The following is an 18,544-nucleotide window of genomic DNA, read 5'->3' as shown; positions in this document are numbered from 1 at the left end:
AAACCATGCCCGCGCATCGGGCCTCGCACGTGGGCCGTGCCCGCGAACCACGCCCGCGCATCGGGCCACGCCCGCACGGGCCGCGCATGCGCGATGCGCGGCCCGGCCCTTATTCCCTCTCCCCGCCCTCCCGCAGTAAGAGGCTTCCCGGGCTGCAAGCTTGCGGTCTGGGAAGATTTTTACTGCGGGGGGGGGGCGGGGAAAGGGAGCCGCGGCCCGGCGCCATGGCCTTCGCGGCCCGGCACCGGGCCTTGGCCCGCAGGTTGGGGCCCACTGTATTATATAACCTGGAGACAAATTGAGAACAACAAACAGTGTAAAATTTGTATATAAATGTATTGCAATGCATACAAATGTATTATGATGTACAATAATATATAATGGTTGCTATGCCCATCATGTGTGTCAGAATTTCAAAAATGTGCACAGGCTGAAAGACATTGGGGACTCTTGAATCAAACTAAACAGAGGTTTGTTGTCAATGTGGATGGTCACAGCTTGTTTGCAGAGCTCATGCTTCTTTTGTTTGGAATTTAACTGAGTTCTTCCTAGTTTGATCAAGCTCCTATGAAGATGCCTCAACAAAATTAGAATCTAGAATTTCAAATGGCATTAAATCCCAAATTTGAATCCTGGCCTGTGAAGGAAACAAATTATTTCATATTGGTGCCGGAACATATATAAAATGTAGATATTTGTAGTTTTATCCAAAAAGTGCCATGTACTAAAGACTGTGTATATACTTAATTTTTTTTTCATTTCCAGACCAAGCTCCTTGTGCTACAATGAATGCTGTTCCAGAGAATCAGGCCACTTTCAAAACAAACAGGGGGAGTGGGGAAATGTTGGGGTGCATTCATGAACACCATGTGCAGTCCCTTTGCACTCCAAATTTGTATATGAAGTTATTGTTATATTTAAATAGCATCCAATTTATGTATGTATAAAAAAGGCACACTTTTGTGAGTTAGGATTAATATTAAATATATAAATATTCTTGTAACCCACCCTTCTTAGACACTCAGGACAGGTAACAACGCAAGATAACATTAATAAAATATAAAATTGCACAATATAACACAGTAAAAACATAATTCTGTTTGCTCCTAACTAGTCTAAATTGGGGGGGGGGGGGGGTCCTTGGAAAGTGTCTCTTCCTTCAGTTTCCAGTGGTGAGGCCACTACTTCTTGGCAGTCCATCATGGCCTTGACCATAGGCCTGGTGGAACAGCTCTGTCTTGCAGGCCCTGTGGAACTGTTTAAGGTCCTGCAGAGTCCTGATCTCTCCCAGCAGAGCATTCCACCAGCCCAGGGCCAAGGCTGCAAAAGTGCCTATTGGTTCCTATAAGGAATTTAGAAAAATACATAAAAATAATTGTTATTTCATTAAAATGCGGAACACTTATTCTTTTATATTACAACATATTACTTTTTCATGGCATCGATTATGTTCCTAAATGAAGGGTTTCAGCCACTTGATTCATATGATCTACTTATCCAATTCTGTGGCATCTATGCGATAACACTTTATATACAGTCATTTTGACCAGTACAATAAATGCTGGGATATATATATGCAATATATTTGTAAATATTTCATATTACGTTATGTTTTAATGTTCTAATGTAATTTAAGCTCTATTTTAAACTGTGTTGTTAGCCCAGGTGAGGGGCTGGGTATAAACTAAATAAATAAATTTTAAGTTTAAAAAAAAACAACTACTTACATCTTGATTTGACATGTCCCAGTAAGGCCTCTCTCCATAAGACATTACTTCCCACATAACTATTCCATAACTCCATACATCACTGGCTGATGTAAACTTGCGATACTGTATGGCTTCTGGTGCTGTCCATCTTACTGGTATTTTGCCACCCTATGGACAAAAGAGAGCTTCGGGTAGATTCATTACTTCATGTGGATTAATTATAACTGTATTACTGTCTTTGTATTGTGAAAGGAAATTAAAAGTGGGGGGTGTATTTTGTCCCTACATTTCTCCTTCTAACTTGGCAATAGCGCACAAGTGTTAGACAATCCCCCCCCCCAAAAAAAAAATCAAGTTAGACAGTTCACAAACTCATGCTTTGTGGCTTTTACGGAAGCATTTCTGATTACCAAAATCAAGTATTCCATTGTTTCCCCACCCCATATAAAAAGTATCCTTTATAATGAAAACATATCAAGGATTCTAGCTTATTCTTCTGCCTTGCATGCGGGTTTTCTGTAGTTCATAGAGCATAAGAAATCAGGGACCTCAGGAGAAACAGCTGGGGTTATGTGGCATTATGGAGATTTGCCAGCAGTACTCAACACAGCTGTGGGCCAGCAACATTATTATCCTGCACTGAGAATTGCAGCAGCCTTCTGAATCAAGTTTGAGGCCTGCCTCCCTGAATATTTTCTTTTCATTTCAAATGGAGCTCAAGTGGCTACACATGGTTACTTACTGTTATATAAGCTTCTCACAAGCATTAAAACAGTTCAGTGAGCAGGCTTTTGTGGGGCAGTAATGCTCAACTTACTGTTGTAGTGTAGACAGCTTCTGGGTCATCTTCTATAACTCTGGATAGGCCGAAGTCTGACACTTTACAAACAAGGTTACTGTTAACCAAAATGTTCCGTGCTGCTAAGTCCCTGTGTACATATCCCATATCAGCCAAGTATCTCATTCCTGCAGCGATCCCTCTCAACATGCCTACCAGCTGAATAACTGTAAATTGCCCATCATGTTTCTGGGAAAAAAAGAGAGAAACTTTTTAGCACAGCTTAATGGGAAGCTTATAAACATTTAGAATGTCTCTGCATGTGAAGAGCATTTACCACGCCCAGACTCCCCAATCCATGTGCTATGGATATAAGCTGCTGTGTCATGCATCTCTTTTCAATGCCAAATCAATCACATCAGTGGGGAATATTTGTAAATAAGTATACAAGAGTAACTGTTTTTCCATATAAAATGGACTTCAGAAGAGGGGAGGGAGAAAAGTGTAACTTCAGGTTTGCCCAATGCTCCACTGTGTAAAAAATGTGTATGCTGGAGTTATGTGTGAATCAGCATTTATCTAATATTTGAAAACAATAATTTATACTAAACTGTAGGCTAAATATGAGGGCCATTCCGCACCAGGATCTATGTAGCAAATTGGTTGCGGAACGAAAAAACACCATTTTAAATAGTGGAATTCGTCGTTATGCATACCTGCCTTTGTAGTGGAATCCAGTTGCATTTCTATCATTTCCCACAGGTTTCCGGTCTCGGCAAAAATCGCTAGCCAGGAAGCGATATTGCCAAGCTTTGTCCTGCCCCTGGCTGTCAATCAAACGAGCAGCCAATGGACGGCTGTTATCATGCTCCCAAAAAAACCCTTTCCCTTTAAGGAAGGTTTAAAAAAAAAACACGTTGCAACGAATCTGCGTTGATTCGTTGCAACAGAGAGACCCATCTAGCTAGCAGGTGGTGTTTGAGCTGCCGTTTCATCGTTGCCATGCTCCCCCCGAGTGAACCCCCCCCCCCCGCACAGGCGTGATTTTCAGCCGAAAATAGAGTGAAAAATAAAGGGAAAATAAACCAGCAAACGGGGCTGTGTGCTGCTTGGTGCTTGGTGACTTTAAACAGCTCTGGGGAGGGACTGCAGCTGGGGAAGCCTCGCTGGGTAAACGAAGGCTCGCCAGTGCGTTGATCTCCGCTTGCTCCGAGAAAAAAAAATGGTGATCGCTTCGCCGGAAGATCAGAGGAGAGAGCCAGGGGGAGGAACTTTGCAGAAACCGCAACAATGGTAATGCACAGAACTTTCCCGCTAGTGTTGCAGATTGGTTGCAAGAGTGTAGCGCTTTCCGGAGGGTGAATCCACTTTTTGGGATTTCCCTGAAAGCGCTACAACGAAGCGCTTTTTGCGGATCGGTTTCAGGAGTGTTGCAGATTGTCTACGACGTTGTGCATAACAGCAAATCAGTAGCGATTTCAATTTGCAACCATTGTGCCATTTTGAATGAATGTGGAATGGCCCTGATTAGACAGTGTGATGCGGTGGTAAAGAAGGCAAATGCAGTCTTGACTGTCTCAGCAGAGGCATCACATCAAAATCACAAGATGTCATAGTCCCACTGTATACTGCATTGGTCAGACCCCCCCCCCCCCCCCCCCGGAGAACTGTGTGCTGTTCTGGAGGCCTCACTTCAAAAGGATGTTGACACAATTGAGAATGACAAAGGAAAATGACAAAGATGATCTGGTGCAGGGGACTAAGCCCTACAAGGAAAGGCTGAGGGACTTGGGAATGTTCAGCCTGGAGAAAAGGAGGTTGAGAGGGGACATGATTTGAAAGGCTGTCATATAGAGGAGGGCAGGGAAAGATTCCTGCTGGCAGCAGAGGATAGGACTGGCAGAAATGGGTTTAAACTACATGTAAAATGCCATTGGCTAGATAAGAGCATTTGATAGTTCAGCAGTGGGAATTGGCTGCCTAAGGATATGGTGAGCTCCACCTCACTGGCAGTATTTAAGCCGTGGCTGGACAGATACTTATTAAAGACGCTTTAGGCATTGAGCTTGCGGGCGGGGGCAGGGGGGGTTAGGACTGGATGAAAGAAGAACATGAAAAAAACTGAACCTCAGGAGACAGGGGCCTTTCCAGGGCTATATTGCCTTCCAGTCTGCTCCCCCTACCTTAGATGAGTGACTGGTCAAAGTCACGCCTTGTACCAACTGGTGCCTCACCACTATTTCACAGCAGCCACCAGATAGAATGACAGAGTTGGAAGGGGCCATGCAAGCCATCAAGTCCATAAAAGACAGTGGGAGATACACGTTTGAATCTCCACTGTGTGTTGAGTGGGTGACCTTGCACTACTCACTCTTTGCCTCAGCGTAACATACCTCATATGGTGGCTGTGAGGTTAAAATAGAGAAGAGATTCATATATGCTATTTTGTGTCCTCATTGTGGAGAAAGGAAGTGCATACATTAATTAAATATATAAGAAATAACTCTGAAGACATGGAGGGGGAAGGACGGTGAGAAAAAAAATGAAACAAGGAAAAGGTACCGGATGGGGCTGTCGGAAGAGAAAATGGAATCAGAGTTGGCAGGGGAAAATGAGATTCCTCCTTGTGGCTCCATAATCCTTGTTTAGCATATTATTCTCAACTTCTGTGATACAGACCTCAAACTGAGATGTACCTTCAATACTTACTTGATCCCAGAATGCGACTTCTGGCATCAAACACCTCCAGTAATTGAACAAATTACAATGCAATCCTGTGCCGTTACTCCAATCTAAGCCCACTGAAATCCGTGAATTTAGACTGAGGTAACTCTGCACAGGATTACAATGTAAATGCATCTGTCAGAATCCCATACCCTTTCTTCCTTAACATTTTTTTTTAATTTTAGTAACACCTGCCTGATGAAGGGTTATTAAATTAAGGGTTATTGATAACTTATGAAAGCTTGCATAATATGGTGTTTAATTTTGACTGGCCTTTGAGTTCCCTTTGAGATCATAAAAAAGAATGTCCTGTTAGGGCTGTTTTGCTTGGCTATTCTTTATAAGGATTCTGATATCTGGTAATAATGGTACCTTTTTAAAAAGCCCTTGGAGTCTAGACTATGAGGCTGACTGGATCATGACTGGCAAATGTCTTTGAAATGTACCTACTCGATTTTGACTGATGATTAGTCTTAATGTACTTTGACTGATGACTGATTTTGTTTTTCTGGCTTGTGGTTAACTTGTCTTTTTTTGTAGGCTTTATGGCATGATTCTGCTTTTTTTCTGCACTCTTTTAATTTCTGCCCTAGGGATCTTGTACAGGATGGAAGTGTGGGATAAAAATATTGCAATTAAAAATTGATTTTTTTGGTTCTTAGTAGTGTTTTCTGATTTACTCCAAAAGGCAAATATACAGCAGTTATTAAAACTCCCTTAGCTAAAGTTGGTGTAGGGTGGGTTTTTTAATTCATTCATTTCTAAATTACTGCTGTACTTAATTTAAGAACGTTGTCTACCATGCTGAAAAGATACAAATGTGACTCCAAAGCATGTGTTACCAAAACATGGCTTCAGGACCCAGTCTATGATGGTAATCAAAACCACAATATCTGCCCCACATTGGATCACTTAGATGGGCAAAAATGTTTTTTGTTTGATCCCGTCTGGTCTTCTAATTTCTAATCTGATTTTGCTGAGACCATTCAGAGATCTGTTAATGTTTTCTGCATTCTCATTTTACACCAAAAATGTTTTATTATGCTAAATTGGTAGCATATATATTTTATTCTTGAAGTGCTATATATGTTTCCCTCTGGCACTCACTCACCCTGAGAAATGCATCGAGGGCTCCATTCTCCATGTATTCTATTACAATCATTACTGGTTTCCCTGAAAAAAAAAATCAACAACAACAACGGGAGGAGGGAAGGGAAGAAGGCACATGTTGTTTAAAGAAATTATAATCTGAACAGAGTGTTTTTTTTTTCCTTGATAAAACACATGTTGTTCCTTTGAAGGGCTGAATAGCTACGGCATTAAAGCTTCCAGCACAGTTACTGTGCTTTGATAAGTCCTTAAATGTCTAGAGTATGATCATGATTGACAAAATTAAACTGTACAAATCAAAATGTCAGTGTGTTCTCCTGATTCCTGCTCTATGAACAGGACTGAGAAAATGACATTTCAGTTAATACTAGAGGACATAATAATTATCTTTCTATACAAGGCTGAATGAGAGAATATAAATACAACGTTACACAGATATTGTTGAGCTTTTTGTCATACATGAATCAACTTTTTCTTTGGGTTGGAGTATAAATTATGTTTAAACTTATTACTATCAAAAGAAAAGCTATTAATTTAGATAATTCATACAAATAACTAATCTGGATCATTGACTGTGAGTCCAGTTATCTCCTGTTTATTGTCCTCGTTTGTTTGAGTTTTGAGCTGCCTCAAGCAGGTTTGGAGAGCTGACATACAAATCTTCTAATAAACAAACAGCAACTACCATTCAGAATGTTGTTTGAATAACAGTTGCTTACCTCTGGTAACAACCCCTTCTAAGTGAACAACATTGGGATGGTCAAACTGTCCCATGATGCTGGCTTCACACAGAAAATCTCTTCTTTGCTTTTCAGTGTATCCCACTTTCAACGTTTTAATGGCTACTGCGACATCTCTCTTGCCTGGTAGCTTTAAACGCCCACTGCATACTTCACCAAATTCTCCTGTAAGGGAAAACGTAGTATGTGGTAGGGAACCACCACTTTCATTCTCAAACCATAATCAAACCATTCTCATGTTGACTTGAATTGTAACATGACCCAAGCAAAGTTATGCACTTTAAAAATACATCATTTGAATGGGAAGTATTTAAACTAGTGCTTAACAGTCTCCTGCTGAAATCAATGGTGTGAAGAAGTCCTTCATTTTAGCAAGATTATGTTCCAAATAATTAAATTTTGCCCTATGTTAACTTCAACCTAAGAAAAGATCTGAGTCTGAACAAAAGACTAGCAAGCGTCCATACTCATACAATATCTGGTATCATAAAAATGTCAACAGTAGCTAAAAGGAGAATTTGATGCCACTCTCATCAAAATCAAACACACGTATCAACAATGTGAAAAAGGGGAGCACTTACTCCACAGCTGATTGCACCACAATATCAAAGAAATCAAACAGGGAATTCTATACCACTTTTCCATCTGTCACTTACACAGATATTCTACACTTTATATTTGATGTGACTGGAGTAGCTATTTTTTCTTGCCTTGATCAGCCCACTACTACTGGGCCATTGTGCCTTTCAGTATTTCTAACCAAAAAAGCTCCATGAACTGTACCATAAATTAGATCAGCACAAACAACACTTGTATTCCACTCCCCGCCCCCCCCCAAAAAAAAAACAACAACCTGGGGCTTGTGCCAGCAAAATGTTTAAAGTTTATATTATTCATTTTTAAAAACATAAACAACCAAATTAGATTTAACATATTCACAAGAAATGTGAATACTGTTATCTCCAAAAACTCATTTACAGTGCAAGCCTCCATCTAAGGTACTCCATCTAAGCATAATGAATTACACTATTAAACATATACCTCATCATTAATCTATTATTTCACTTTAAGTCTATGTCAGTAAGCCCTTGCTATGTTTTGAGTTTCATGTTGTTGCAACCTACCAAGACACTTACCATGGTATTGTTTACAAAGTTTACAATTGTCTGAGAAACAGCAGTTTTACATATGGGGACAACAGTTAATTATATTGTTGAAAATGCCATTATTTAATCTCCTAACATTTTCTGCATGGGCCAGTATCATAAGGAAGCATAGGTGCTCCATTTATGAGCAGCAAGAAAGGGACAAGGATCATTTGAAGAGAGGAAACAAAACTTATATGGTTAGATATGATTCATGTCACTGAATATTAAGGAAGAAGATGAGAAGCCATATCTCATCATGCTATACATATTTTAGCTTTAAATTTTACTTCAGCATGAGGTTTTAAATATATAAAGGATTAAGTTAGCAATCAATCTTCCATTTCAAGTGAGTTAATTTTTCATAAAAAAGCTCTCCTCCCATGTTTCACATTTCTGAACATGTGTGGGAAGACAAACACTTCAATATAACGTTTCCTAGGTAAAAGACTATTCAGTCACAGGATGCATTGGATTTTATCACCAGGATACCACCAACTAATTCTAAGGCTGCAAATCTAAACATAGTGAATTGGAAATTACTTCAAAGTAGAAATGCATGGGGTTGGCCGGTAACTGTTTCTTATTTGCTTTTATGGCCTAGATATTGTTTTCTCCCCCTTTAAATTAATGATTCCCCACCCTTTTTAAGTAAGGAATATCACATGTAATTTACAACACTTGTTAAAAGGCAGCGATGGTGATTTAAGAAAAAATAGGGCTCTAAAAGCACTGCATAAAACAAGAGGAAGTCAACGAATCTTTCCTCCACGTCTCAGGTATTTGATATTTTTCTTGCCCTTGGGCACTTAATTTCACTACATGAACTAGTGCAATAAATGTGTCACATATCTTATTAATGCAAACAAATGGAAACAAGTTTCTCCAGCACAAATACCACTGTCTAAGTATGTGGAAAATGAAGAAAAGAAATGTAATGACAGTACAATTACTATCACTCACAAAACAAGGACTTCTTGCAGCAATGAACTACGTTAAAAATGGCACCACAAATAGTCTCTCAAGAAAAGCTTGCTCTATAAAACCAAGGGCCATTCAGCAACTGTAACACAACTTCAGTGGTGGCTTCTTTACATGTGAATGTAAAGAAAACCTGGCTGTGGAGGTTAATAGTAATATTTACACAAATACAGCCATCGAGATTTTAACTCGAGCATGCCTACTTCTCTCACCCTGTAGAAACTAATGAAACTATTGGCATTTGCAAAATGCAATTTTCATTTTATTTTTTTACAAGGAAATGGGAACACACACATGCCCATTACCAAACAAGACCATGATGTTATTTTATTTATTTATGCTACATTTATGAGCAAATGCAGCTTCATTGCTTCCCACCAGTCTCACAGAAGCAAAAAGCTCCATTCTTGAGATATAATTATTTGCCTGTCATCATGATGTATGAGTTTCGATCACAGCTAAATGGAAGAGTTGTATAAGGAAGCCACAGCCAGCTTACCTGCACCAATCACACGCTCTATTTTAATACAGGAGGCATCTAATTCCTTGGCGAATTGATGGACAGCTCTATTTGGATCCTCGTAGGTTTCAGGGTCAATGTAGGTTTTGGTGCCTGGAAATTTAACTGTAATGATGTAAGAAAGCATGACTGTGATGAAGCAAAGCACTTATTGTGCAGCCAACCCCGGAATTTCATTATGCAGAGTGCTCCCCAGAACAGCGAAGTTTCTGCCAAACCATCTGAATCAAGCAATAGTGTTCTCAGCTTCAGAGATTTCCTGTAAAAGCTTGCTTTATATAAGGATCACTATGAAAAGGGTTCTGTCCATATAAACATTCCCCACTGAGTGTGATATCGAGTTAGGTCTCCTTTTATCTAAATGAATGCTGTGGCTCTCAGCTGCAGCTCTCCACTGTCTTAAGAAAAACAAGCAAACAAACAACTGCTTACACCTTTTTATGGAGCATTCCAGTAATCAAACTGTGACCTTTTATAAAGGGTGCTCTACCAATGTGCCAAGCTCTCTGCAATATAGAAGTTGTTCCCCATATTATCTATATACAGGATAGTCAGTGAATCCACACCTACTGCTATCTCCTTTGCTTCTAGTCTGGTAATCCAAAGGGCCAGCTAAGAATTGCCAAAGGGCTGGATTTGGGCCATGGACCTCCAACTACGAGTTTGTACCTTTCTTTACAGTTTTTATGACCCACTACACTGATACACTGCCTTGCCTCCAAGGGGCTAAATGTTACAAATTAGATTATTGTTTTACAGTATCTGTCTTTCCCACCCCCAGCTTCCAGCATATCAGAAACATATTTTCCCATGCTACAAAAAGAATGTGTATTCCAAAAGTGAAATATATTCTGTTTCATAATTTGTGTATGCCTTTTATTTGGGAAAATACCATTGTCTTTGGTTTAGGCATCAAGCTTTCTTGTTTGATTTATCCATATAATTAAATTATATCTCCCTAAATGAGAACATACTTGTAAGGGAAAGCAAAAATCAGAGCTGCAGGGAACTCATTCAAATTATCCTACCCCTTAAGTCATAGAAACATTTGTTTGTGAGCTGGTCGTAAGGAGAAAGCACTCCTGCACTGCATTTTTATTAACCATACATATACAGGCTTGTGCATTTCCCTACAGTAAGCTCATATTTGGTAAAATGTTATATGAGCGGTGACATAGAGAGTTTTTGTTTTAGATAACACATTGGCCACAGAATAAACACAGGCCAGACCAGAAGCTGTTTTCAGATGCTGATTCTAGCACCTTCCAGGAAGATGTTAATGAAGCAGTCTCATACCATAGGGTCAGCAGGTACTGCATGTTTCAGATGCATTATTAGACTTCCCATGGAAAAGCAAAGCTAGTGAAATGGAGGTAATCCATGGAGCTGATTCGGTATACTGAGGATATGCAAGAATTTATTTCAGATTTTCCTTAGAGGTTAATTTTGCTGCACTACACTTTTCAATAGGTTTATTGCTAATCATAATGATAATAGCTAAGCTCCCAGAGCTTGCTAGTGCTCATTTTTTTAATTTACATCCATAACCAGGGGGAACTGGAAAAAAATAGGTTAACCGTTTATATTGTACTTTCAAGCAGACAGATGGAGAATGAGCCATCTTCTTGTGCTTACGATAAGGGGCCTGGATTGGAGGTAACCTTGTGAATCTCAAATGGGTCTCTGATGGTTCTTTATTCAAGCTGTCATAAAACATTTTGACGGGCCAAAGCTTTCTTGGCATACCAACATGAAATAACGCTTCCTTAGACTCAAAGACACTGTTAAATGAAAATGGTAGGAGGAAAGATGTAAATTGATTTGGTTGACTAAATTCCTCCATTGCGGTTATATGTTTAAAGCTGTAGCACTTGGGGTTATTGAAAGTTGGGGGGAATTGAAAGGAGAGGGAGGATATTCTATTAAACTCAGTGCTCTGAAAGCTAGTTAAAGGGTTGTCTTTTTAGGTTATTGTGAAAATATTGCACTGTCATAATATCATAGGATCATCTTACTATTACAGAAATGAAAACTTTAAAAAGTAAATGGCTGGTAACTACAGCATGGTGTTTAATTCCTCCTCCCCAAGCAATGGTCAAATCAAATTAAATACTATGCCTTTTGTCTATAAGTCTGGAAAAAGCAGCACAGTCTCTCCCCCCTCCAAAAAAAAAGGTAAAATCATCATAGTAGCCTTCACAGTAGGTAATCTTTTCTGACAGATTTTAACTTTCCTAGATATTGGATAACAAGGTTTCTTGAAAGAAATACAATGAAGGAACAAAATGCTATTTTCAATTTCAGTTTCTGACTATTAAGACTTGGCTATTGGTAGCTTATTTACATTTCCCTGAAACCTACAGTCTAAAAATAGTGTATGCTGGGGAAAATCATTCTTTAGCTAGCACATTCACTTTCCCTTCAGACACAAGTGAAAGGAAATACAATTAATTTCATTTCCTCCTCAGACATCACTCAGTAGGGAATGTTTAAAATAACTTAAAAGTATTTTGGAGATGTGAAGAGACTCACTGCAACTAAAATGAGATAATAAGTCTCACACCTTCTGATGAAACTTTATTTCAATAGTATAACATTTGCAATTGCTTTATTTTTAGAAAAAAAATCTCAGAACATAAGAAACTTGATTCCCCTTTTTCCTGTTAGTTGTGTAGAACGTCCTGTGAGATTTTACTAAGAGTGGAAAGGGGTTTAAATCCATAATTTAATGAAATTAATTAAGTCTTTGAGAATCTAAACTCAAGAAATATAAATAAGCAAACCTGTCTAACTTTCAGAGTGCAGAAAAGGCCGAAAAAAACAAACCTTCACTTTTTGACCAAATCAATTGGGAATTTATTTAAACAGGGGGGGGGGGGGGAGTTATGAATCACCAGAATATACGCTAGGACTGAAAGATCCAAATTTTAAGTGTCTAAATCTGAATTTTCACATGGTGAATGTTCCCTTAACATGTCTGTTGTTCAATTATATAATTATATTATTAATCAATCAAGTTCTAAAATCCAGTATATTACATTAAATTATTCATTTATCACAGTAATGAATACATGTCTGCGTAAAAGGATACACACAGTGCTGGAAAAGCAGCTCCTGAAAGTTATGAATCCTAACACAGTGGCATCTGAAACAGTGTGACGGGCGCTAGTTGCACAATAAAACTGAAGAAGCTCTTCTGCACATGCAGAAATGCTTTAGGTGCACACACTGGATTCCTTATATCTTGCCCAAAATATGAATTAGTGTGTGATTATTTTAGAGTTCATGATTTTATATTAGGTATCCACCAATCTTCCAGACAGATCAATTTACTTAGAAAACAAACAAGATGTTCAGAACAGAATAGATGGCCAGGATGTTGATTGTCCATGAAATATGAGACAGGAACCAATTTCAGTGAACACATCGTTTCTGGATATGCAATGTACTCTGAACAGATAAAATTGCACCAAAGTATTGTTGAATAATTGATGTTAATCAGTCAAATAATGAGTTAACCACATTAACAATGTTGATTTTAATTAATTTAAGATGAAATGCTTGTGAATGGGATTTTTCTTGAGTCCTGTTGAAAAGTTCTAATCAGATTACTGCAAATAGAAAAAATTAAAAAGTTACATGTTTAGAGCTTCTACCAGGTAGTAAAGCATCACTATCCAAAATATTTACGCTTCCTTCCCCCAAAGAAAAGCTGTAGTTCTTCATTCAGTTACACACACTGATACTCTTTTTTTTTTTTTTTTTGCAGAACTGGCAATTATTCGAATGCAGCACGAATGAGCTATATTAGAAGCAGGTTGCTATAGTGCTTTTGAGGGATTTGATTCCAGACCACTAAGGGGGCTAGGTGGCGGTGGGATATCCCAAATCAGCAGCACACAGGTGCTATTTTGCCAGTGATTAAAACCACAAAGAGTTTCTCATGACCCCTTTCCCCTCCATATGAGACCAATTCTGTCAGAGTGGTGTAGAGTGATTTCATCACACAGAACAGCAGTAGTGAAAACCTATTGCCACTTGCAACAGAGTCTGATCCTAAAGCCTGATTTAGTTGTTACACTGAATTAACTGGCTACCACCAACACTCACTTGCTTTCAATAAAGGCACTGAAATTGTGTGTGCCTAACTTTATGTTACAAGTGGTGTCTCATGAGACTTGCACAGAAGGGATCTTATTCCTCCCCCCCCCCCCCAAATCTGGTTCTGCACCCATCTGGGTCTCACTATGGCAGTTGTAGTGTCCAGACTGAAGTGGTTCAAAATAAAGGAAAGTCTGCTGACTGTATGTGCATAGACAATGCACTTTTATTTGGGGGGGGGGATTAAAATCCTACCTATATATATAGAATTCAGATTTTTCTGCAAATCTGGGGGGGGGGGGTGAGTTTGGAGACCTATCTGTTTTCTGTCAATGCTGGCCTGATCTGTGGACTTAAGGATCCACACATCAGCCCACATTTAACTTTTAGAATATAAGATGTATCCTATATGAGACACACTGTGTACAACCGAGAAAATGGTAAGAAGAAGTGTGCATTCATTATATTCAAGCTAAAAAAAGTCAAAAATACCTTATTAGTATTTTCTGGATTTTTTTCCAGCTGGATATAAATTGAGGTATTTATGCAACTAACCAAAACAGCCAAGTCCAAAATATATAGGGTCACTAGATAGCTGAAGTTAAAAAGTAGGGGTTGTAATCCATTTAAATGCCTTCCTGGTGAACCCACAGCTTGGAGAAGTCATTTAAAGGGACCAACAGCCCTTTAAATACCTTTGGAGTAAACAAATTACTTGCACAAGGCATTTAAAGGGACCATACTTCCTTTAAATTTCTTTTTCTCTTTCCACTGAAAACAATGAAGGATGAGGGAACCTTATTTAGATGTCCATAGAACTGAGATATTTTGAGAGGCACCTGCAGCCATGGTGCATATTTAGTACTTGTTCTTAAAAAAATACAGCCCCCACAGAGCCCCAATGACCCTGCAGATCAATTATTCATATACTCTGTTGGAACCGTTGACTGTAAAGGTCCCTGTAGGGTATAATGGAGCTAAACAAAATTGGGAATCTAGAATACTGACCGAATCCTAATACCATATCAATATTTATCATGTCCAGTATTCCTGAACTTGAAAATACAATTTTTTTGCATACCCCTAATGGTTACTTCTATTTTTCTAGTTATACTGAAGTCCTATGTAGAGTGATGGCTTTCTTTGAACATTGAAACAAACTGGCTTAGAAGGATGTAACTATCAGTTTGGGAATATTATATCCCTTAAATGTTCTTAAAACATCCCCTTTAAGATGGTTTACTGTGGATTTTTATCAATTAAAAAGCAGATAAAAATCAAGACTCCAGAAGCAATTTATGTTATTGACTAAGGTATTTTCTACACCAGTTAGTCTATGAATACTGTAGTTGCTGGTGTAATTGAAATACATTTTGGATTAATTGGATTCTCTTAAACATTTGGGTGATCAGGAAGCCCTAACTCTCCTAAGTAGAGATTTGCTGAACAAAGAATAAAATCAAACAGCAACTGCACTAACTAGCTATCAATCACAAAATCTCAGGGGGGATTATTATGACATTGTGAAACACTTATTCAAAAGCAACCAGAGGAAAATGTGGATTGAAAACAGTCATACATCATACAAATGCACAGTAATAAAATCCATGGTGTGAACAATGTTGATTTTATTCTGTGTCCTTTTAGAAGAGGTCATACTTCTTTTACAGTTTTTAACTTCACACTTGCTGTTTACACAGCATTCTAAAATTTATTATAGTTCTTTATATGAATGTTGTTTTAGTATTGTCTCTATTATGTTATTGCCAGTCCCATTGCATTATAACTAGTATAGAAATTCCTGGGGGAAATAACAACAAAACACTTACAATGAAAATAAAGTTCTTCATCTCCTTCTTGATCAGCTTTGCTATAACCACAGTGCCTGCAAAGAAAGACCACAATATTACCAAAATCAATAATTAAAACCAGCTTTAATTCTATCATTCTTTACTGTTGTAAATGTAGATTGGATCACCTCTAGAAGAATTTCTGCAACTCGCTCTACACAGGCCTACCCTTATCCCTGTTCTGGAAAATCCAACTGGAACTGAAGATCTGGAAGGCTTACATTTGACAAACATTCTAGCAGCTGCATGGACTACTGGTTGAATTCTGGATCAGGCTTAAGGTCTTGGTAATCACCTTCAAGGCTATACGAGGTTTGGGCCCTGCATACCTTTCTGCTTACGCCCCCCAAAGAGCACTATGCTCCATGAATACCAACAAGCTGGTGATCCTTGACCCCAAGCATGTGTGTCTGGCCTCAACTAGAGCCAGGGCTTTCTCTGTCCTGGCCCCCACATAGCGGAACGAGCTCCCAGAAGAGATCAGGACCCTGTCAGAACGGAAAGATTTCTGTATGGACTGCAAAATGGACTCTTTCACCAAGCCTATGGTTGAGGCCAACAAAGCAACACCACTGACTAGGGTCACCAAGAAGCCCCCTCCCTACCACCAGTTGCACTCAGCAGAAACAGCACAGGGCAACTCCTGACCCAACCACCCATTAAACAAAGGTTACACCTACTGTTGAGTAGTTAACGACTGAACATTATACAATTGATAATGTTGTTGTGTTCGTATTGTTATTATATCCATAATTGTGGATATATTCTCTGTATTGTACCAGTATCACAGTTGATTGTGATCTGGGAAGTCTTATTGTAAACCCCCCTGAGTCACAAAGGAGGATGGTATAAAAATGTGACAAAATAAAATGAACATAAATTAATTATAAATATACAAGTGGCGGATGTACTCAATTCCTTACTTCTCCATTATATCAATCTCGAGAATAATAACAGAAAATGTCTGATGTGTACGTGGAAAAGGAGAGGCATAGGAAATAGTAGCACAATTTGGTAAAAAAAAGAGAATCCCTTGTGTGACTAGAAAGTCCGTCCGCACACAAACTGAGGTGTTGATTCTTAGTGTCATGCCCCCGCCTAGCTACATCCGACATAGTATGAAGACCATGTTCATCATCACAGTCATATTGTACAGATAACAAAATAGGTAACAGGTATAGTCTTCAAAGTTGGCTTAAATACTTCATATTTAAAACCAGTACCTCCGTCCAATAATGAATCCGAACACCATAAACACCAGAATGATGGTTCCTGCTACTGCTACTACAGCTATGATGATAACAGGATTCTGTTCACTGGAGACAGCAGTGGCTGCCAAAAAGGAAAATAAAGATTAATGTAAAATTACGGTTATTAGAAGAATCAGGAATGTTTGTAAATCTTTAGAAGTTGTAAATATTTTGTAAACTAAAACACTTGGTACAAATTATATATTTATGAACTAGAAACAGCCTTGACTCTAACTTTTCATAACAGAAGTTCTGTATCTTCAAAACCCATATGATGGGCTGAGACATTCAACTGGTACAGCTAGGGTTGCCAGGTATCTCTTGGGCTCAAGAGCTCTGCCAACTCCAACTCTCATTGCCTACTAATACTTTAGCAGCCAATGAGATGATTTTTTTTAAATCTGTCTGCCTATGACACTGCATCACTATTGAGGAAAATCTGGAAGTGACATCATGCCTCTCTAGAAATTACCAGATTTTACCTAGCATTTCAAGTAATTTCTAAAGAGGCATGACACTGCTTCCTGATTCTCCTAGAAATGATGGCTATCATGCCCTTGAACGCCCTCCCCCAATAACCCCATCTGACTCTTGCCACTTGTCAGCCACTGACTAACTGGCAATTTTAGGTGCAGTTTTACATTCTATGTCAGAAAACTGCCTGTTGTGTTGTGGACCAGCATATATTTGCTAAAGGGTTTTAGCATACTCATAGTATTCATATGGGAGGATTACTTTATTATTATTTTTTAAAGTTAAAATCAGAATTTTCCCAATACTGCAAATTTGATACTAGAACACTATATTCAATAAATCATATTCACCGTGTTACATTTATTTCTGTTACCTTTACATGCTAACTCTTGCTATTGGTTGCATTCTGCTCCAATCAGTAATTCCTAGACCGTTTACGCACTGGGAACTTCACTACTCCAGTTCCCGTGCAGGAGCACAATTTGGGGGAGGAAGAGGCGCACTGGGCCAAATGCTCCCCTGCGTAGGTGCAGGAAGAGGTGGGGCAACCTGCCACGACTTAAACTCCAGCCTGCAGCCCGGCATGAAACTTCCAGTGCGTAAACGGTCCTAGTGGAATAACATAAAATAAACTTGGAAGGACTTGTGTGTGTGTGTGTATACAGACATAAAATAAAAAATTCTGAACATTATTTCCCCTTTTTAACACAACTGGAAAGTATGAGTCTTGTTGGTGTTATATAAAGAAGATTTGAAAACTATTCTTGGAAGATCTCTAAGATCTGCAAGTTATTTTGAATACTAAGCTACTAGCAACCAAAGCTCTGCTCAGAAGCAACTGCATTCATTCATGTTAGAAGAATAAGATTCCCCAAATGTGAATCATATGGAGACAAGAGTTGGCTAAGAATATAAAAGGTGAGGTTTTAATGGTAATCAATTGTTTCAAGTGTTAAAAAGATGAATGCTACCAGACAAAAGATTATTGTGCATTATTTAAAAATACATTTTCTGAACAAATGAAAAAAACCACTATTTTTTCAGGCTTCCAATGAAAGCAAATAGCCTTTCTGTGGTGTTTAATTGGATGCATGCATATTCTCAGGGTGTTTTCACACACAATGCTTACAGCAGTTTTTGCATTTCCCAGGTCTGCAATTCA

General features: G+C 38.7%; 1 protein-coding gene across 6 annotated transcripts in view; it reads right to left on the bottom strand.

Moving 5' to 3' along the window:
• Positions 1-18,544, bottom strand: part of EPHA7 (EPH receptor A7) — a 223,162-nt gene that overhangs the window by 22,117 nt on the left and 182,501 nt on the right. For 3 of the 6 annotated variants that reach the window (XM_077304068.1, XM_077304053.1, XM_077304086.1), the window contains 7 exons: positions 16,882-16,990; positions 15,638-15,693; positions 9,687-9,812; positions 7,041-7,226; positions 6,323-6,384; positions 2,527-2,736; positions 1,728-1,877 (listed from right to left, as the gene is read on the bottom strand). In XM_077304068.1, coding sequence (XP_077160183.1) covers positions 1,728-1,877; positions 2,527-2,736; positions 6,323-6,384; positions 7,041-7,226; positions 9,687-9,812; positions 15,638-15,693; positions 16,882-16,990 — 899 coding nt within the window. Of the gene's footprint in view, positions 1-1,727; positions 1,878-2,526; positions 2,737-6,322; positions 6,385-7,040; positions 7,227-9,686; positions 9,813-12,798; positions 13,319-15,637; positions 15,694-16,881; positions 16,991-18,544 lie in introns of those variants that run through there. The other 3 variants (XM_077304075.1, XM_077304061.1, XR_013225530.1) reach the window with 2 other exon arrangements.

Source organism: Paroedura picta, chromosome 1 (genome assembly GCF_049243985.1).
Source record: "Paroedura picta isolate Pp20150507F chromosome 1, Ppicta_v3.0, whole genome shotgun sequence".
NCBI classification, from domain to species: Eukaryota; Metazoa; Chordata; class Lepidosauria; order Squamata; family Gekkonidae; genus Paroedura; species Paroedura picta.
This window is presented reverse-complemented; position numbering and strand designations above follow the sequence as displayed.